The sequence below is a fragment of the Atractosteus spatula genome, chromosome 12 (genome assembly GCF_055471065.1).
Source record: "Atractosteus spatula isolate fAtrSpa1 chromosome 12, fAtrSpa1.hap1, whole genome shotgun sequence".
Taxonomy (NCBI): domain Eukaryota; kingdom Metazoa; phylum Chordata; class Actinopteri; order Semionotiformes; family Lepisosteidae; genus Atractosteus; species Atractosteus spatula.
The window spans coordinates 3,775,418-3,792,344 of NC_142717.1; the positions used below are offsets into that span (position 1 = coordinate 3,775,418).

Here is a 16,927-nt window from a genome sequence, read left to right on the forward strand (position 1 = left end):
ATTTGCGTGTATTAAGACTTATGGTCTTGGCTACGATAGAGCACTAAATATAGCAACCTACAGAGATCTACAACTGTGTATATATAAAGAAAACTTTAATTAAAAAGTAGACTTTATAAACTACTTATTCCGTTATTTTGTTCTAGAAATGTCACTGCCTACTTATCGTAGTTTGTTACTCTTTGAAATATAATATTTTAGTATAATTTCTGTCACTAACTCTAAAAACACTAAAATAGGTGCACAAAACGTAATAGCATATATTATGTAGACTTGAATTCCAACATAGATCTTGATCAATGTGCCGAAAAAAAATCTCCCTTCATATAGGGTCTTCTGTTTTAATCTTTTATGGGATGACATTATATTCTTAATTATATTAATCTTAATTATATAATACGAATTATATTATTTTTATATTCTTAATATAAATATTTTGTATTATAATTTTCCCTGGATAAGAATTATCTGCCAAGCAAGTAGTAATGACATTCTACAGCGTGTGTGCAATATTTTACCTTCACAAATACCAATACATACACACCGAAATCCGAAGCTTTCTGCCCTGCCAAGTTCTGCTTGGAGAAAAAAAAAACTTTAAAGGCATTAAACAAACAGAACTCAGCAGGGTCTAGTTTTTGGATTGACTGACAGAGAAGGAAAGTCTCCAGCACTCAAACTGCACTGGATGAAGTACAGTAGGTTTTGTGGGGGGGGGTCTTTGCGCCACGTCCTAAAATATGGGGTTGGTTTAATTAGTGGTAACGAAACCTTTCCATGTCGCGACACAATTTGGTGAACTTATCAAATACCCGAGTGCTTTATTTTTTCCTCACCAAATAGCTCGGACGTGCCAGTAGTTTTATTTGATAACAACACGACAATAATGTGATAACATCCGAAAAACGTAGCCTTCCTCGACTGCTGCTCGGTGCATCTTCGCAGCCGTCTTTCAGTGTCTTGGCGTATCTACCAGCTGCCTCAAACTCACAGGCTGAGCTGTAGTCCGCAAGACGGTGTGGACGATTTTAAAGCCACTAATCATCTTCCCAAAAGGAAGGTGGTGGTGTTGTTCTTCAGCCTCCGACTTTCTCCCGTTCCCTTTGAATTAGTAACGCCCGAAGAAACCCCACGTACCCCGTTTTCTCACAACCAAACTTCGTGAACTTTCTCTTGCTGTTGGACTCCTATTGGAAAACGATCTTTATCCCCGCGTCCCACCCCATAGCACAGAGGGGATGCCAGTCACGGTTTCGCCCAGCCCTCCATCTTGCGTGACCCGACCACAGCAGCCAGAGTGGGTTGTGATTTGAATGCGCGGTGGGGGTTGCGGAGGCAGGCTCAAGTTATCCCTGAAACCTCCTCGACACAGTAGCTGAAATGGCAGCTCGCTCCCTGTTCACTTTTGCCTTTCTTCTGTTTAGCCTTTCCTGGGCTGTTGAGGCGCAATACGAGAAATACAGTTTCCGAAGTTTCCCAAGGCACGAACTGATGCCCCTGGACTCGGCGTACAAGTACGCACTGGATCAGTACACGGGAGAGAACTGGAAAGAAAGCGTGGAGTACCTGGAAGTCAGCCTGCGGCTCTACCGACTGCTGAAAGACAGCGAAGCTTTCTGCAACCTGAACTGCAGCACCGTCCGGCTTGATAATGAGGAGAAGTTCGCGGATTTTCCCGAGCTGCGCGTCTTCGGAAACATCATGAAACGGGCGCAGTGCCTGAAGAGATGCAAGCAGGGGCTGCCGGCTTTCAGGCAGACTATGCCCAGCCGAGACACCGTGGACGAGTTCGAGAACCGAGAACCGTACAAATACCTCCAGTACGCCTGCTTCAAAGTAAGAATAAAACCTCTAATGGTTATAATCGACCAAAACGTTTCCTGGTATTTGCTAATGTGAAAGAGCTCCAACATTAAATACGAGTCGATTCCCTTGTAGGGGAAAGAGTTGCTACCGTAATCTCTGCAGCTCCACTGCTAATCTTTTCACCTACGAATGCTCTCTATTGTCGCGGTTCTTACTGAGCATAATTTTAGAATCGATAAATGATTACAGTTTTATATCCAGCACTCACTTTTATAAAATATCCGGTCACTCTAACTTGGAAGTCTTCGCTTACTCTTGGCGTGGCTACTACTTGCCACGTACGGATGACTGTCTCCAGCAGTCGCTACCTTTCATCTGTCGGTAAAAAAAAATCTGCTGTCTCCATTGATCCAAAGGTATTCTGTGGGTGTCGCGTCATGTAAAAAATCGGCCACGCGTGTAATTTGATTTTTAATCCCGCGCATGCTTTTGGTCAAGCAAGTTATGAATTTACCGTGTGTTTTTTCCCCTTCTTTAATGTGCAGAGATGTCACATTCCTCTTCATAAACAAGCAAGGTGTGTGCGGCACATCGTAACGACTAAAAGATCTTTTTAAAAAACAATCGTAATAAATGTTTGGTAATAATAGATATATTTCCTATTCCTAATTTAACAGATTTAAAACTCCAGTCCGTGACACAGGCATAAACACACACACACTCACACCAGATCCAGGTTTCTCAGAAGCCAGTTAACCTACCAAGATGTCTTTGGACTGTGGGAGGAAACTCACAGGGAGAACATACAGACTCACCACGGTCCGGAGCTGAACCCAGGGCCCCAGCACTGTGAAGCAGCAACACTAACCACTGCACCACCATGCCTCATTCTCTGTGCCAGTAATACGTAATATGAATGATTAACTGTAAAGGGTAATATGGATGATTAACTCTAATTATTAATCATTGATATCTATTCTTAATGGCTGATTATTAAAGTGTGGTCAAACCTGGTCACGAATATGACCCAGGCGGCAGTGTGTGTCTTTTCGGGGGGGACGTGACCTGAGTTGTTCTTTCTTGTCCCTCGCGTAGTCCGATAACCTGGCCAAGGCAGTGTCGGCAGCCCACACCTTCCTGCTGAAGCACCCGGACGACGAGATGATGAAGAGGAACATGGCGTACTACAAGAGCCTTCCGGGAGCAGAGGAGCACCTCCGCGACCTGGAGACCAAGTCGTACGAGGCAAGAGCTCTGCGCGCCACTTGGGCTCTTGGAAAGATAGAATAACGCAGGCATGGCGTTGAGCGTGCAGCACAGTGACCCTCCTCACCATTGCTCAGCTACCGGGTGGGAGTCTAAACACCAAGAGGAAAGGCTTCCACCTGCAGCAAATGCTTTGCAGTAGAAAGATTTGTTTGGCCTAGAAAGCTGTCTCCCAGCAGCTTCTGACCTCCAAAGTGATGATGCTGTGGCCGACAGAGGCGTGTTATTTACCGTCTGCGCTGAAAAGCAGTCCAGGTGTGATGCCACCAAGGCCTTTAACTCTGTGCTGCCTTTCAGCTGGGTCTGGTCATTCCCACTGCCACAGCGACTACAGCAGAACAGCTTTCTTTGCATTTTGACACAGGGCAAGCATCCCTCTCCTTCAGGTTGAAATGAAGCTGCTGGCGAGCTAAGGCAGTGTTGTTTTTTTGCAGGCGCTGTTCATCAGATCAGTGCGAGCCTACAACGGTGATAACTTCCGCACCTCCGTGTCGGACATGGAACTGGCTTTGACCAACTTCTTCAAAACCTACGACGAGTGTCTGGCAGCCTGCGAGGGATCGAGAGAGATCAGGGACTTCAAGGATTTCTATCCCTCTATAGCAGGTGGCTCAGATACTGTATCTTCAATAGCCCACCGGTTCATTTTTCCTTAAGGGGATCCAGACTCATTAATTGTGGTTTGACAGTTCTTATCTGGCCTCGGGGTAGACTGATGTTAAAATTTGATTTTGTTTTGTGAGAATCTCTAATGGATTCCCTGCTTTTTGAAAACTAAGAAACTTGAGACAGGGAATTCACATTTAATCCAAGCTAGATTTTGTTAATTGTAGGTATTTTAATGACACCAAACACCAGCATCTGAATATTTATGTGGTGAGTTAGTTTCTTTAAGGCTGTGCTACAGGAGATCTCACAAGTTTTGATGCCTTAACTCAGGTACCTTTACCTTAACTCAGGTAAAAGATCAAAAATGACTGTTGGACCCTTTCTGGATACTGTACATTGTTTTGTTGTGCTTGTGTACAGTATAATCTCTTTTGTGATTGCAGACCATTACACAGAGGTCCTGGAGTGCAAAGTGAAGTGTGAGAGTCAACTCACGCCAGTGGTTGGCGGCTTTGTTGTAGAGAAGTTTGTGGCGACGATGTATCATTATCTACAGTTTGCCTATTACAAATGTAAGTGCTGGACAGATTGTGCGTAGGGTTTTTAAAAGTGTGCATTTCTTTCTTTGCTGATTGGTAAGTTTGTTTTCACACATCTTTATTCAGATCAGCAAGATTTGTAAAGTACTGTGCTTTATATTATAACAGCAGAGGTATAATAATTCAAAACCACCAATGTTTAAAACAGCTTACCGCTTTTAAGCCAGATCTTCTCCTGTGTGTTTTTGCCGGGCAGTAAATGACCTGAAGAATGCCGTGCCATGTGTGGCCAGCTACATGCTGTTTGATCCCAACGATGAAGTGATGAAGAGCAACGTGGTTTACTATCAGTATCACAAAGACAAATGGGACCTCACAGAGGAGGATTTCCAGCCCAGAGCTGTAAGTTTCTGATTTCAATCTCTGGCACTATGGAAATCGTTTTGTACTGGGTGTATTTATTTTGCTGGCTTCATTCACCATAGTTAGGATCGGTTTAGGATTACTTCAATTAAGTCAAGAAGTTAAGTGAGTTAAATCGAGGTTTGGTTTTGGAGAATCTATCTGAGGAATCTTTTTCTATATTTAGTAATAGACAGCAGTATTCTGTTTCCGGATGAAGTGTGTTTTTCCATGGGAGTCTTTAAAATCCCTACCCTTTGGACTGTTTTTTGGGGAACTTTTATTGGAAACCGAGGCTGTTCGTTGTGATATAATAGGGGCATCATTTCTGTGTGATCAAAAAAAACAAACAAACCCCAGAAAGATTCTAATAATCTGGGACCTGGAACACTTTTATGGAGCGTCCAGAACCAGCCCTGCGTATGAGAATTCTGGAGATACGATGCTGACATCTCCACTCTGAGTGAAACCCGAAGAGCTGGACAACGGCAGTCGACCTGGCAGTACTTTCCCTGGAAAGTTAAATCCGAGGAAAAAATTCAGATTTATGGAGTTTGATTTGCGGTCAGGAATGTAATCGTCTATCACCTTCATGTGTTCCCTGTTGGAATCAAGGGCCCTTCATCCCTTCATTGGCAGGGAACCGATATGCCTTAATGATTTTTTCGAATGCCTGTGCTGAAAGAAAAATAAAGTAAAACAAGAAAGCTTTCCATCCCGAGCTCAGCCAAATTCTTTGTGAAGCCCTGAAGACCGCCGGACTCTTTTGAACTTGGAGACTGCAATGCCAGAGTTGGAAGAGACGCCAGTGAGTTGATCGAAAACATTGGCAATGAAGGAGTTTGAAAGTTCGGCTCGAACAGCATCCTTCTCCTTCCTAAATCATCACCAACGCTCTGTTTCACCAGAAAAACAGGCAAAACATCCTGCCCGCTGGGATGGCTGCATCGTCTGGATGTCACTCTGCGGGTTTCCAAAGAGGATTCTGTTCTTGAGACTAGGACGAGCGGAGCCTGTTAAAGATGGTAAAAGCAAACCTGAAGACATGCAGTAACAGCACCGACTCCTGGGAGATAATGGCCCTTGAATGCACCAAGTGGATGAAGAATATCTGGGAAGGAACCCAGCAGTTTGTGACCCAGACAAGAAAGTAAGGTGTCAAAGAGACCAATCTACTGTACATGTATGTCTGATATCTCCTCACACAACCTGCAGCACCTGCCAGAGGGTTTATCAGTCAACTCACTTACTGGAAGGCATTTGATCCTGGGGGATAGCCAATGACAGTTGTCAAAAGACCACCAAGGCTTGTGTGTGACATTACAGCAGCAACTGTACAGAAAACATTCCAAATAACCACTGTGGTCCACCAAAGTATGGGCTGCCCTGCAGAGGGAATAGGGAAAGAAATGTTCTGATTGTCTAAAAACCTACACTTCTGCCAGTGAGGAGACATGTTCTGGTTTGAATGAAGTCTGTTTTACTGATGCTCTCCCCTTATCTTAACTTTTGCTCTGCAGTGCCTGCAAGGGTTTATTGTTGTATGGTTCAGTGGTCAGGGAGCTAAAGCAGCCCTTCAGAAGGCTCTCAGAGGCTCTGCACCTTCGTGCACAGACTTGTTTTTCTTCTAGCAGACATGAAAAGTCCATACGGACGTTACCCTCACTTGCTCTATGAAATAAGTGTGGCATTTGAGACTCTCTGCTTTTTTTAAGACGGTTCATATCAAAGTGCAACACAAACTGAGACAAGACATTTTATAAACCATCAATTCTCTCCTTTTTCTCCTCTGTTATTTTCAGGAGGCGGTTCGATATTTCAATCAGACCACCATGCAGCTAAACCTGCTTGAATTTTCCAAACAGCATTTACATCCCGATGATGAGGTAAGAGTGAACAAGAATTCAAAGCTTTCTTGAGAAATTTATATTTGTGGGACTGACTAGAAATGAGAGCATGTGTATCAAGCAGGATATACAGCTCTGCTCCTTGGTCTTTTTGCAAAAAATGTAAAGACAAGGTTTAGTAAATATGATTAGAAATATGAAATATGATCATTTTTAATATTTATAACGGTAAAGTGTTTGGTATATTGGTTATGTACCAAAAAATTATATATTTGTATTTTAAATTCATATTTATACTATGTATATAAAGAGAGGTTAAGATAAACCATTTTTCTACATAAGAGTGGCTTGTGCAAATAAAACACCAGAGAGAAATAGTTCAGTGTAGTACAGCAATGCTGGATTAAAGACCTGAATATAATCAATGCAGTTTATATAAGCGGTAATACTGTAATACTCACTGAGAACTGATTAATGTTACCGGATTTATTTAAAGGTCTTATTCACAAAGATTTAGTACACAGCTACAGAAGACAGATGCGTAGAAGTCATATTCAGGGGCTCTTATTCACAAAGACCGGTGCTTCTCATGTGCAGTACAAGTCATCGACATATCTTTAGCACAGAGTAATGCATCAACATTTCACACAGTTCACATGCGAAGACATTCTATAGCCGAAGGTGCACCTGTGAAAGCAAGTGTAATGACTCTGTATGTAGGCACTACTAAATGTAAAGGGTGGTGCAGAATGTGAGAATGAGTAGTGAGGTGAAGTAGCCTTTGGAAAACAGAAGAAAATGTAAGAAATCCTGTTATATTTCCCCATGCCTCTCTTCAGGAGAAGCAGACTGAAGATGGGATGGATATTTACATTCCACCCATCCTTTATCCGAAAGCCTCTTATCCCTGTTTTGGCAATCCAGAGACTATCCCAGAAGCGTAGGGAACAAGGTGAAACTGCTGTAGGCTGCAGATGAGACACCAGACCAGACCTCCCTGTGTACGAGGAGGGTCTTCATTATGAGATAAACTCATGCCACAAGGCAGCTTTTGTTTAAGATGGATCTTAGCATATTACAAATCTACCCACCTGCGTACGTGGGCATGCAAGCGAGGTGGATTTGAAAAGTCCACGAAGGATCCAACACTTCTGCATACAGGAGAGGACCCTCTGTAGCCGTTCTGTGCCAGCAGCCCACCTCTACACCTGAGCTGAAATGAAGGGGAACTAGCATTAAGTAGGATGGGGCCAATCACATGTAGAATTTAATCAGGACAACAGGATTAAGGATTCGAATCTTCCGAACGGCGTCATTTGATCTTTAATGGTCAAGTGTAACACCCGCTGCTTATGCTGAAGTGAAGTTGGTCGTAAGTTGAACCCAAGTGCAGGCAAAACTGACATCGTGGTGTGTGCAGGAGGCACAGGAAACAGGCAAGCATGGTGCAGGCAGTCACAGTCCAGAGCCTTAGACGGGGACCGAGCAAAGTCTGGAACCGACAAGACACTGCCGCAGAGCACCGAGCGAACCCAGAGCCGCGGCCCGAAAACAAGCCGAGTCGGTAGGCAGAAGCACTAGTGGAATCCAAAAGGCCCGGTCGAAACGTGGCAGGGTCAGGAGTCCGGACAGAAACACAGACAGGGTACGGAGCTGGAGGGGATTCCAACTTTTCCCTTGAATAAAATCCAACAAAAAAGAGGTCCGCGATATCACAGCACTCCTCGCAAGTGACAACCGGGCCTCTGGAACTGTACAGATATTCCGCTCCCCCTGAGGAAGTAGCTCATGGGAGGTGTTCACTGGTGGCAGGCATCGTTGTGGTTAATATCCGAGAACCCTCCAAAGACTGCGGGCCAATGCCCTCCTAACGTCTGTCTGTCACTTCCCACCATAGTGCCCAGCGGTGTCCTCCATCACTGCACTGGGTCACTGCACTGGGAAGTGTGGTCCAGAGGTCCACTAGTACCACTTACAACAGGACCTGTTGTGTTTGCTCTGAGGTCTTCGTCCCAGTACTAAGCAGACCCGGCTTCAGTTTCTGAGATCAGGCTCTTATAGGTCGTATAGTTAGAAGGTCTTTCTGAAGATGTAGCATTACCCTCATTATTTGTGTTTTTTTCTGCATCATTTGCATGTGTGACCAGGTATTTGGTGTTTCCAGCACATGTAACTTTAAAAACCTTGATCGCTTGAGGCCTTCAGATGCCTCCTTTTGAGGCGTGAAAATATATTTGATCACTTTACACCTCGCCGTCGGCTTGCACGCTTCCTCTCACATTAGAACTTTTTCTAAAAGAAAATCGTGCGGTTTCGGTTTTTGTAAATGTAGGTCAAAGAACTCGCATCTCTTGAGTTTACATGTCTCATTCGGGATATGTAGGATGCAAAGCCATCAACCGTTGAGAAGTAGGTGCTGTATTAAAACATACCACTAGGTGGCACTCCGCACTCACTATAACGTGCTTTTCGTTACGAATCTAAGTACAGTATTTGTGTCTTTAAAAAAATCGATTGTTAAAGAGTAAGGTTTTAGTGCTGTAGCCAGCTTTTACAGTTGTACAGTGCCATGTTAAAACAAACTGCTTGTAATTTCGGTGATTTTATTTTCAGATTGTATTGTTTCTTCTTATTTTGCACTGTAATGAAGATAAGATACTGCTTGCTTCGAGCTTTTAAGATTATTTGAGCATTAAAACGCGACTAGTTCAGCCTCCCACATTTAGTTTTGCTAGTTGGCTGTTCCATCAGATGGATTCAGTTTGCTTTCGGTCCCAGAATAATGGAGGTTGATCTGGTCGAATCTTTTCCTCCGTTATAGAGGATAATCAGCGATAAAAGGTTACAGAAGAATTAAATATCCACTGCTGGGGCTCCAGGGGTCTGCTCAGGGGAGGACTTACTTTTTACTCAGGTGTTGCAAGAGCTGAAATATTGAACTGGATTTTACAAGATGGTGTGAAATGAAACTTGATGCAAAACGTTTGTGCTTCATTGTTTGAGATACAGAGAAGGGTGTGGAAACATCCAGCAGCAGCAGTAGTAATAATAATAATAATAATAATAATAATAATAATAGTTTTTATTTGTGCACGAGAGCCTTGGTGAATGAAGATACACTTAGCAATCTGAAAATCTGTAAACGTAATGTTAATATGACATGATCATGTTCTTTAAATTGCTGGAGATTAGGAACAAAGGGGTGAACTGCCCAGCATGAATTATGATTTCTTATCTTGATACCCCATTTAAATCAAAACCAGTCTTTTCTTTAATAATCAAAAGGGTTTATATTTATGAGTTCAATGTGTAATGAGTTGCAATGGTGTATGAGGGAGAAAAAAGGAATTAAGACTCAGTTTATGTGAAATAATACACCAGGCCTACAGTATGTTTACTCAGCATATTTAAGGGGGTAAGTAGAGCAGGAGGTAAATAACTGATTGACAAGTAAACAAGGACTGAGTGTGAACAAGCCCTGTCCTGTATACGTTTTCTCAGCACTGTACCACTGTCTCGGGGAATGCAACTGTTAACTCTTTTCTTGAAGTACAATGTTGAAATGGTTTCTCCATCTGGGTTGAATGCAGGAACCCCCCAACTACATGCATTCACACGACACTGCAGTAGTCTGGCTTCCTGCAGAGTCTCACAGCCATTTTCCAACCATGATGCACATGTATGCATGATAAAGGACTGAGGTAAACAATTTCTGAATAGACCTGAGACATGTTCAAAACACTGTGCAGAGGACCTGTAGGAGAGAATCTTGTTATTATTTTTTCCTTCACTTTTATTTACAGTTTCTGTAATATTGTTGCCTTGCTAAACAAATTCTCTTTTATGAAATGTTGTAAACAGTGATGTTGTGAGAGTTGACATATCAATTTCACATCTTAAATATGATTTCCTGTACATCCAGTCTTTTTCTTTCAAATAATACTGAAGTTTGGGATAGTTTTTCTCAAAATGTAGCAGCAGCTAGTACGTAGGTTAAAACTTTTTTTCAAAGCAATTTTAATGGGTTTTCCAAACAAACTCAGAAACTGAGGGTTACATAGCAGTGTACATATGTATGTACAGTATCCTCTAGATTTGAAATAGGAACACAATCATGGAAAGATTTACAGATTAGACATTATCTTGCTTAAGAAAATTCTAAAAATGTTATACCATTGTCATAATAAGAGCACACAAAGCAAAGCAAGCTTTGTCTTAAATAAATGAATTCTTCCACATTCCACTGTAGGGACAGCTATTACGACATGTAAGATTACTGATCTAGTGGGATCACTACCAGGAAGAGGACACAAGTGTTACTTGCCACTATGAGAGCAGTGGTTCTGAAGGTGACAGTACAGTGGCTATCGAAAGGATTCGCCCTGCTTGGACCTCAGCACATTTTATTGTTACAATGTGGAATCATAATGAATCTAATTGGGATTTTTTACCATTGATCAATGCCCAGAACTCTATACTTTCACAGTGAGAGCAGAATTTTACAGATCCTCCTTAATTAATTATAAATATAGAACAGAAAATTACTTATTGGGAGTTTTGTGATAGGCTGAAGTGTTACGCCAACAGCCTGTGTGAGTCTTTAAAAAAGAAATTTGCTTTGCACTGTTAATAGCTGATTCTGAAATGGATGTATTTTCACAGAGAGCCCCCATTATCTACAAAGTATAAGATTTATGAAAATCGTGACTAAGCCCTCCCCCTTAATTGAGTTTTAGAAAATGTTGTCTACTGAGCCCTCTGTGTCTCCTACTCCACATTGTCTTTCTGTTGACTGCAATGTATCCTGTCAATCAAATACCAACCTTGTAAATGCTGATTAAATCCCAATTAAGTACTATAGATCTTCCTTTCCCTGATCAAATCATTTCCTGATTTGGGATATACAAAATTCACTCCCTCTGTCGCTCTCTGAGCAGTGGCAGCCACAGAGTCAGAATGTGGTTTGGACTGCAGGAGGGGCGCAGAATTAGGATAATGGTTGTCGTTTCACACTGGGGGATGTCAGCACATGGATGGTCTTTCACCTCCACTTACAGGAGCCTTTTACGGGAAACCCGAAGAGCATTTGCAAGCCCTGTTTTAATCGGGTTACATGTGCTTTGTTAATTGCAGCCCCTCTCCATGTCGCTGAGACAGAGAAAGGCTGTGTGTGTGTTATCATGAGGAAACTATTTGCTGAGCTCAGTGCTGAGAGGCGCTTTGTGTTACAGTCCTGCATTCCAGGCGAAGGGAATGGAACAGTCACACTACCTTGTTAATTACAGTCTTGATTACTCTCTTATTAATTGCACTTATTCATCCTGCCCTTTTCCACCTAGTGACGTTAATTAGCTCGTCTGCCGTGTTGAGGTTACCTGGGGACAGCTTCGCTCAGATGAAGGTAGGAGAGGAGAAAATACCAAAAAATGATCGGCTTTGTATTTTAAAAAAGGAAATATTCTAAGTCAGGACTCTCAAGCACCAGTCATTTGGTTTCCATCAGATCAGTTGCGCGATTTAAACTAATTGTTTCCTCAATTGGACATTTTTTCTTTGTCTAGAAACAAAAACAGATCCTGACTTGTTTTTGTTAGCAAACCAGGGGTAATTTCCCACGCCAGTCTCCACCCGTTAACCTTCTGCTCCGCTATTGACAAGGCGAAACCTTTCATTATTGCCCTGCTTCATAACCTGCAAGCTAAGGACCTGCCTCAGGGGCCTGTCGCTACCGGAGGTGCTACAACATTCAGGGCCAAAATCCAGTCATTTTCATCTCTGGCAACGCATTGCCCTATGCTGATATTCAGTTAAACTGTTTACATCAAACTGCAGGAAAATGATTTGGACTGACTTAAAATACATTCTAGCTGGCGTGAATCACTGGCATGCGAAACCCATTGTATGGAATTTTTGCTTTCAAACTTTTAGAGCGCATTTTCAGAAGACACGGGTGCTGACAGATACTGTACCAGTGCTGACCAGAGATGCAAGCAAAGCTATAACAGGAGCATAACTGGAAACTTGGAGTCAGACAGTTTTTGATGTCCTTAATAAATTATGTACAGGGACTTAAAGCGAGTTGCTTTAATCAGTGCTGGAAAATACAAAGGCATGTACAAGTATGTGAGACAAGATCTAACGCAAACACGCTTTATGACGTGAATGGGAAATGGATATTCAAATCTTTTTTCACTCTGAGATTCTAAACGACGACCGGGATTAGAAAGCACACCAATGTTTCTCACAAGAGAACTAGGGTCAGACTCAGTAAGAGGCAGAACCTGAGGATTGCTGGCCCTCCCACAATTATTTTATGGGCTCACCCCCCCTGACGTCACACACTAGCATTTTATTATTTTATTATAATAAAACCCCATTGCTTCCATTTTAAATTCTACAGTGAGAGTTACAGCAGAGCTGTTTGGGTGTCAGACTTTGCATCAAAGTGAATTTCAGTGTCGTCAGCATTAGAATCACCAGCCTGAGGTTTGTTGTTTTAAGCAGTGGGGGAAAAGGTTACATGTTTTGGATTGTGCTATGATCAAGTGCTTTTATGACCAATTTAATGGTAAATAAACCAGCTTAGAAAAGTTATTGTAATAATAATTTCTAAATGTGGCAGGTTTAGTCATGTTAGACAAATCATTTTTGCAGTGTTTTTAGGATGCAATTTGCTGGAACTGAATGGTTTAGTTGAGACACGTAGTATTGTTGCCGAATTCCAAACACTTCAAGGGGTTTGATGCCAGATCTTTTAGTATAATTTAGGTATGTTTTATGAACACTATTAATAAGTCGTGAAGCTCTAAAATTACAGTTTGACTGCAGCAGCATTATGTAAATGTTATATGTTAGTTGTCATAATATTTTAAGGAACATTACAGAATCTACAAAAGTGCCCTCCTGCAATGTTTCTGTACCGAGTTGCATATTTTTCTGAAGGTACCACAAAGTTATTTGGTAAGTTTGAAACTATCAAAACAAGGGAAAGAATAAGCAGTGGTATCTTTTAGCAAAAGACTATACATTAAATAAATTCTAAAGTTCTGACGTGAATAGTTTGTTCTGCTTAAAGTAATGCTGAATACAAATTGATAACCTGTCTACCGATTCAGGCCTCTCAGATTAATGTAGTAATTTTACTTTGTAGATCTTTGTGGTGGGAATGTTTCAGTTTGAATTGATTTGAAATCTGGCTCATTGCCTGTCCTTTAATTTCAGGAAGTGGAGCATTAAGTTTATTTAATGGCAGACTGAACTTACATATGACGAGAGTTAGGGCTGGATGTAGTTACAGTGAGATTTAGTAGAGATAACAAATTCTGTGACTGTTTTCCCATGATGAAACTTTCTGTTTTGTGTCTCGGATTATTGTTCTTTGTATCCAAAATGTATTACGCTGAATGGGGCTGGCTATAGATACAAATATGGTATGAGACAATGTAATGTTTTTGTAAAAAATGAACAGACTTTTTTTCTGAAATTACACTAAAAAGGGATGATTGTATGAGAGAGCAATTTACTGTTAAAGAACTTAACCAGTTCTTTTCTTCGTTCAACCGTGTCACTGTTAAATGTCAATGATATCTAATCTTATCAAAGGCACTTTTAGTAATGGTTTTGAGCAGTGAATTCCCTGCTGGCATGATACTCACTTGAAGAATTATGTAGCATTTCCATAATCTACACTAAAATTTCTATCATAGCAGTGAAAGTTCCCCTATCTGTTAGTCTATTAGTATTTAAATCTGTCAGTGTCAAAATAAAAATAACTCTGCATTTCTTAAACAGTAAAATAACCGTAGCTGTACTTGTGATACATATAACCAGGTATCAATGCCTTTTACACAGTGTGATTGCACATTTACAGATCGGTGAATGAAGAAAGCACATGTTTAGATATGACATTTGCAGCCAGTGTCCAGGATAGATTGCATTCTAAAACAATAATGAAAGCTTTAGTAGCAGTTAATTTAGGGGACCAATCTAGTCAATTATTTCAAGTGAATTACAGAGAAAGGGAGGTCCTGAAAATCAGTACGGAGAAGGTGGAACTCGAAGCAGATCCTTGGGTGTTGGATTTGAAGATGCGTAGTTGCAGGTGTATTTCATGGCTTTCTGTTTGATGCTTAGCTTTGTTTTGCTAGCTGGATGCATGAGAAAACGTTTCATTTTTGTTTGTTTGTGCTTTTCCCAATTCTAGATGGAGGTGTTGGAGTTTCTCGATGAGCTTCTGGAGGCAGACGAGAGTAGCTAATCTTGGCGTCTGAACCCGACTTTTAAGCAAAATAACAAGAAAAGGCGAACAAACACTTCCAGCATGTAGCAGAGGAATATGTCTCCCTTTTTGTTGTATTTATTTGGAGACGGGTTTCTGACTTCATTTTACATGCATTGGTTTCATATTTTTATCCTGTCTTTTTTGTCTTTTGTTCGGAAGCCAGGATTACCTCTCTGACTCATGTATACTTTGTTTTAGTTTTATTTTTGTAAAAAAAACCAAAACAAAATCGTTGTTGTCCAGCGTGTGGTGCCATGTGGTAAAATATTAACAAACTCTTCCGTGTTCTTTTGGCTTTATTGATTTCTTCACCCTGTGACACTTTCTAACCCTTCTGTTTTCTCCTTCTCCATTGCAACAAGCTTATGTGATCCTTGGATATATTCGGGTCGTGTTTTTTTTCTTCAACACAGAGAGTCATGCATCTGAAATAACTTATCCGAGTTTAAAAAAATGATAACTGTCTGATGAAATACATGAAATGGGCTTAAATCTGTCCCAAAACACAAAATGTTTCTGGTTAATACTCCAACCCTTGTTTGAAAGTCATTTTACACTTGGCTGGATGTCTCATTAGTTTTGTACCCATTAATTGGTTAGGTCATCGGTATTGCGTGTTATGGTGTGTTATAGTGGTAGAGAAGAAGGAAATAGAATATTTCTGTGATTTTAATTGACTTATGTAATTGCCTGTCTGGTTGACATTTATTCCTCCTGTGTTCTTCATGAACTATTCCTAGCCATTATTTTTTCTCTCATCAAACCCTTTTCTTCTTGGCACACTCTGGCGTCTATGATAGTCGAATATTAACCACACATGGATAGCTTGACACGAATACAGCACGGCTCACACTCTCACACAGCATCTTTCACACATGTTCAACAAGATGTTTTCTGTAGGAATTCGGTTGGACTCTGGCCTTTTCTGTTTCTTCATTTTCACCTGCGCAGGTGTCTGTGGCGCTTCAGGGATTCAGTGATGAAACTCGCTGAGTTTAGGACCATACCAGGTGCAGCAGTATACAGTGGGACTGGGTCCTAACAAAGAGCCCCCTTCCCTGCGGTTGTTAACTATCCTGGAGCCTGGCTCTGGTGTGAAAAATTCTTCTTTGTCCCGTCACCGATCCGCGAGTCTCTCGAGGTAAACGGTCTTATACAGAAGAGTTTCTGCATGGTGTGCATCTCTTCCCTAAAGAATGCTTTGAAGGTCAAAGTGTTTGGACAGGAAGCTGTGATTCCCAGGAGCCTCTCTTAAACCTTCGCAGTCCCTGTCATGCGTGATGGTTGGTCACGTGTTAGAAACCTGAGAAAACTGGATACATATTAGTATTTTACAAAGGAACAAGTAATAGGTTCATTCCATGCTGAAAGGAGAAGAAAGGAAACACAACGTTTCAGCTGTGGAGCCTTCTTCAGGTGTGAGCTACCCACCTGAACTACTTCTGCTGCAACCCACTATGCATTCCTCTAAATCTTTTTCTAGATCTCTTCGTTGTTTCTTCTTTTCCTCCCTGGGCCACTTGCCCTCTCTTACTAAACCAGCAGTCCCGCTCACACCCGCAGAAGGCTCCACATCCAAAACGTTGTTTCCTTTCTTCTCTTTTCAGCATGGAATGAACCTTTACTTGTTCCTTTGCAGCCTACGCATGCTGAACCAGCTACCCAGCAGAACTATTAGTATTTTATATGCCCTGATATTGAAGGTGCCAGTTAGGTTAGTTAGATTGCTTGATATTGAACCTCCATAGCTAGATCTGTATGTGCTTGTGGCTCATACAGAGGAAGGCCAGAGGACCATTACAGAAGTTTACTTCTTGAAAGACTGAAACACAAGTCTGAGCAGTAATACTGTATGAGCATGTCAAGCTCAATGGCCTTTTCCTGTTGACAGACTCTCTTACCGTCTTGTGTTTTTACCACCCAAGTGACCAGTCGAGGCAAACATTTGATAGGAGCCAGTGAGACGTACTGAGGGCAGCCTTTCTCCAAAAGGAATTCCAGACTTCAGCTCCTGCACTTTTCTACCTGATCCTCAGGTTACAGCCTGCTTTAGCATGAGCTGGAATGTGATATTTATTGCACTGGGGTTCATTGACGTGTTTCTAATTCTGTGCAGAATGGGGATCTAAATGAAGAAAAATTACCATGAGCTTGGAGATTGATCGCAATATCTGTTC

General features: G+C 41.6%; 1 protein-coding gene across 3 annotated transcripts; it reads left to right on the forward strand.

Moving 5' to 3' along the window:
- The first annotated feature begins 1,272 nt into the window (after positions 1-1,272).
- Positions 1,273-15,032, forward strand: crtap (cartilage associated protein). Of its 3 annotated transcripts, none has more exons than XR_016093836.1 (8): positions 1,273-1,836; positions 2,902-3,051; positions 3,507-3,678; positions 4,125-4,253; positions 4,477-4,622; positions 6,425-6,508; positions 11,809-11,870; positions 14,673-15,032. XR_016093836.1 is itself a non-coding variant. In XM_088928780.1 (8 exons), exons 1-7 carry the CDS (start codon positions 1,381-1,383, stop codon positions 10,156-10,158), a joined length of 1,236 nt encoding a protein of 411 aa, XP_088784906.1. In that variant the 5' UTR covers positions 1,273-1,380; the 3' UTR covers positions 10,159-10,170; positions 14,673-15,032. The 3 variants fall into 3 exon arrangements, 2 of the variants coding, with proteins under 2 accessions (XP_088784906.1, XP_088784907.1); XM_088928780.1 differs by lacking the exon at positions 11,809-11,870 and adding an exon at positions 10,060-10,170; XM_088928781.1 differs by lacking the exon at positions 11,809-11,870.
- Positions 15,033-16,927: the final 1,895 nt, after the last annotated feature.

Excerpts from the sequence above, each read along its gene's own strand:
- crtap (XM_088928780.1), top strand. The coding sequence starts at position 1,381 with ATGGCAGCTCGCTCCCTGTTCACTTTTGCCTTTCTTCTGTTTAGCCTT. Across the intron at positions 3,052-3,506 it reads TGGAGACCAAGTCGTACGAG|GCGCTGTTCATCAGATCAGT; the intron begins GCAAGAGCTCTG and ends GTTTTTTTGCAG. Across the intron at positions 4,254-4,476 it reads ACAGTTTGCCTATTACAAAT|TAAATGACCTGAAGAATGCC; the intron begins GTAAGTGCTGGA and ends TTTGCCGGGCAG.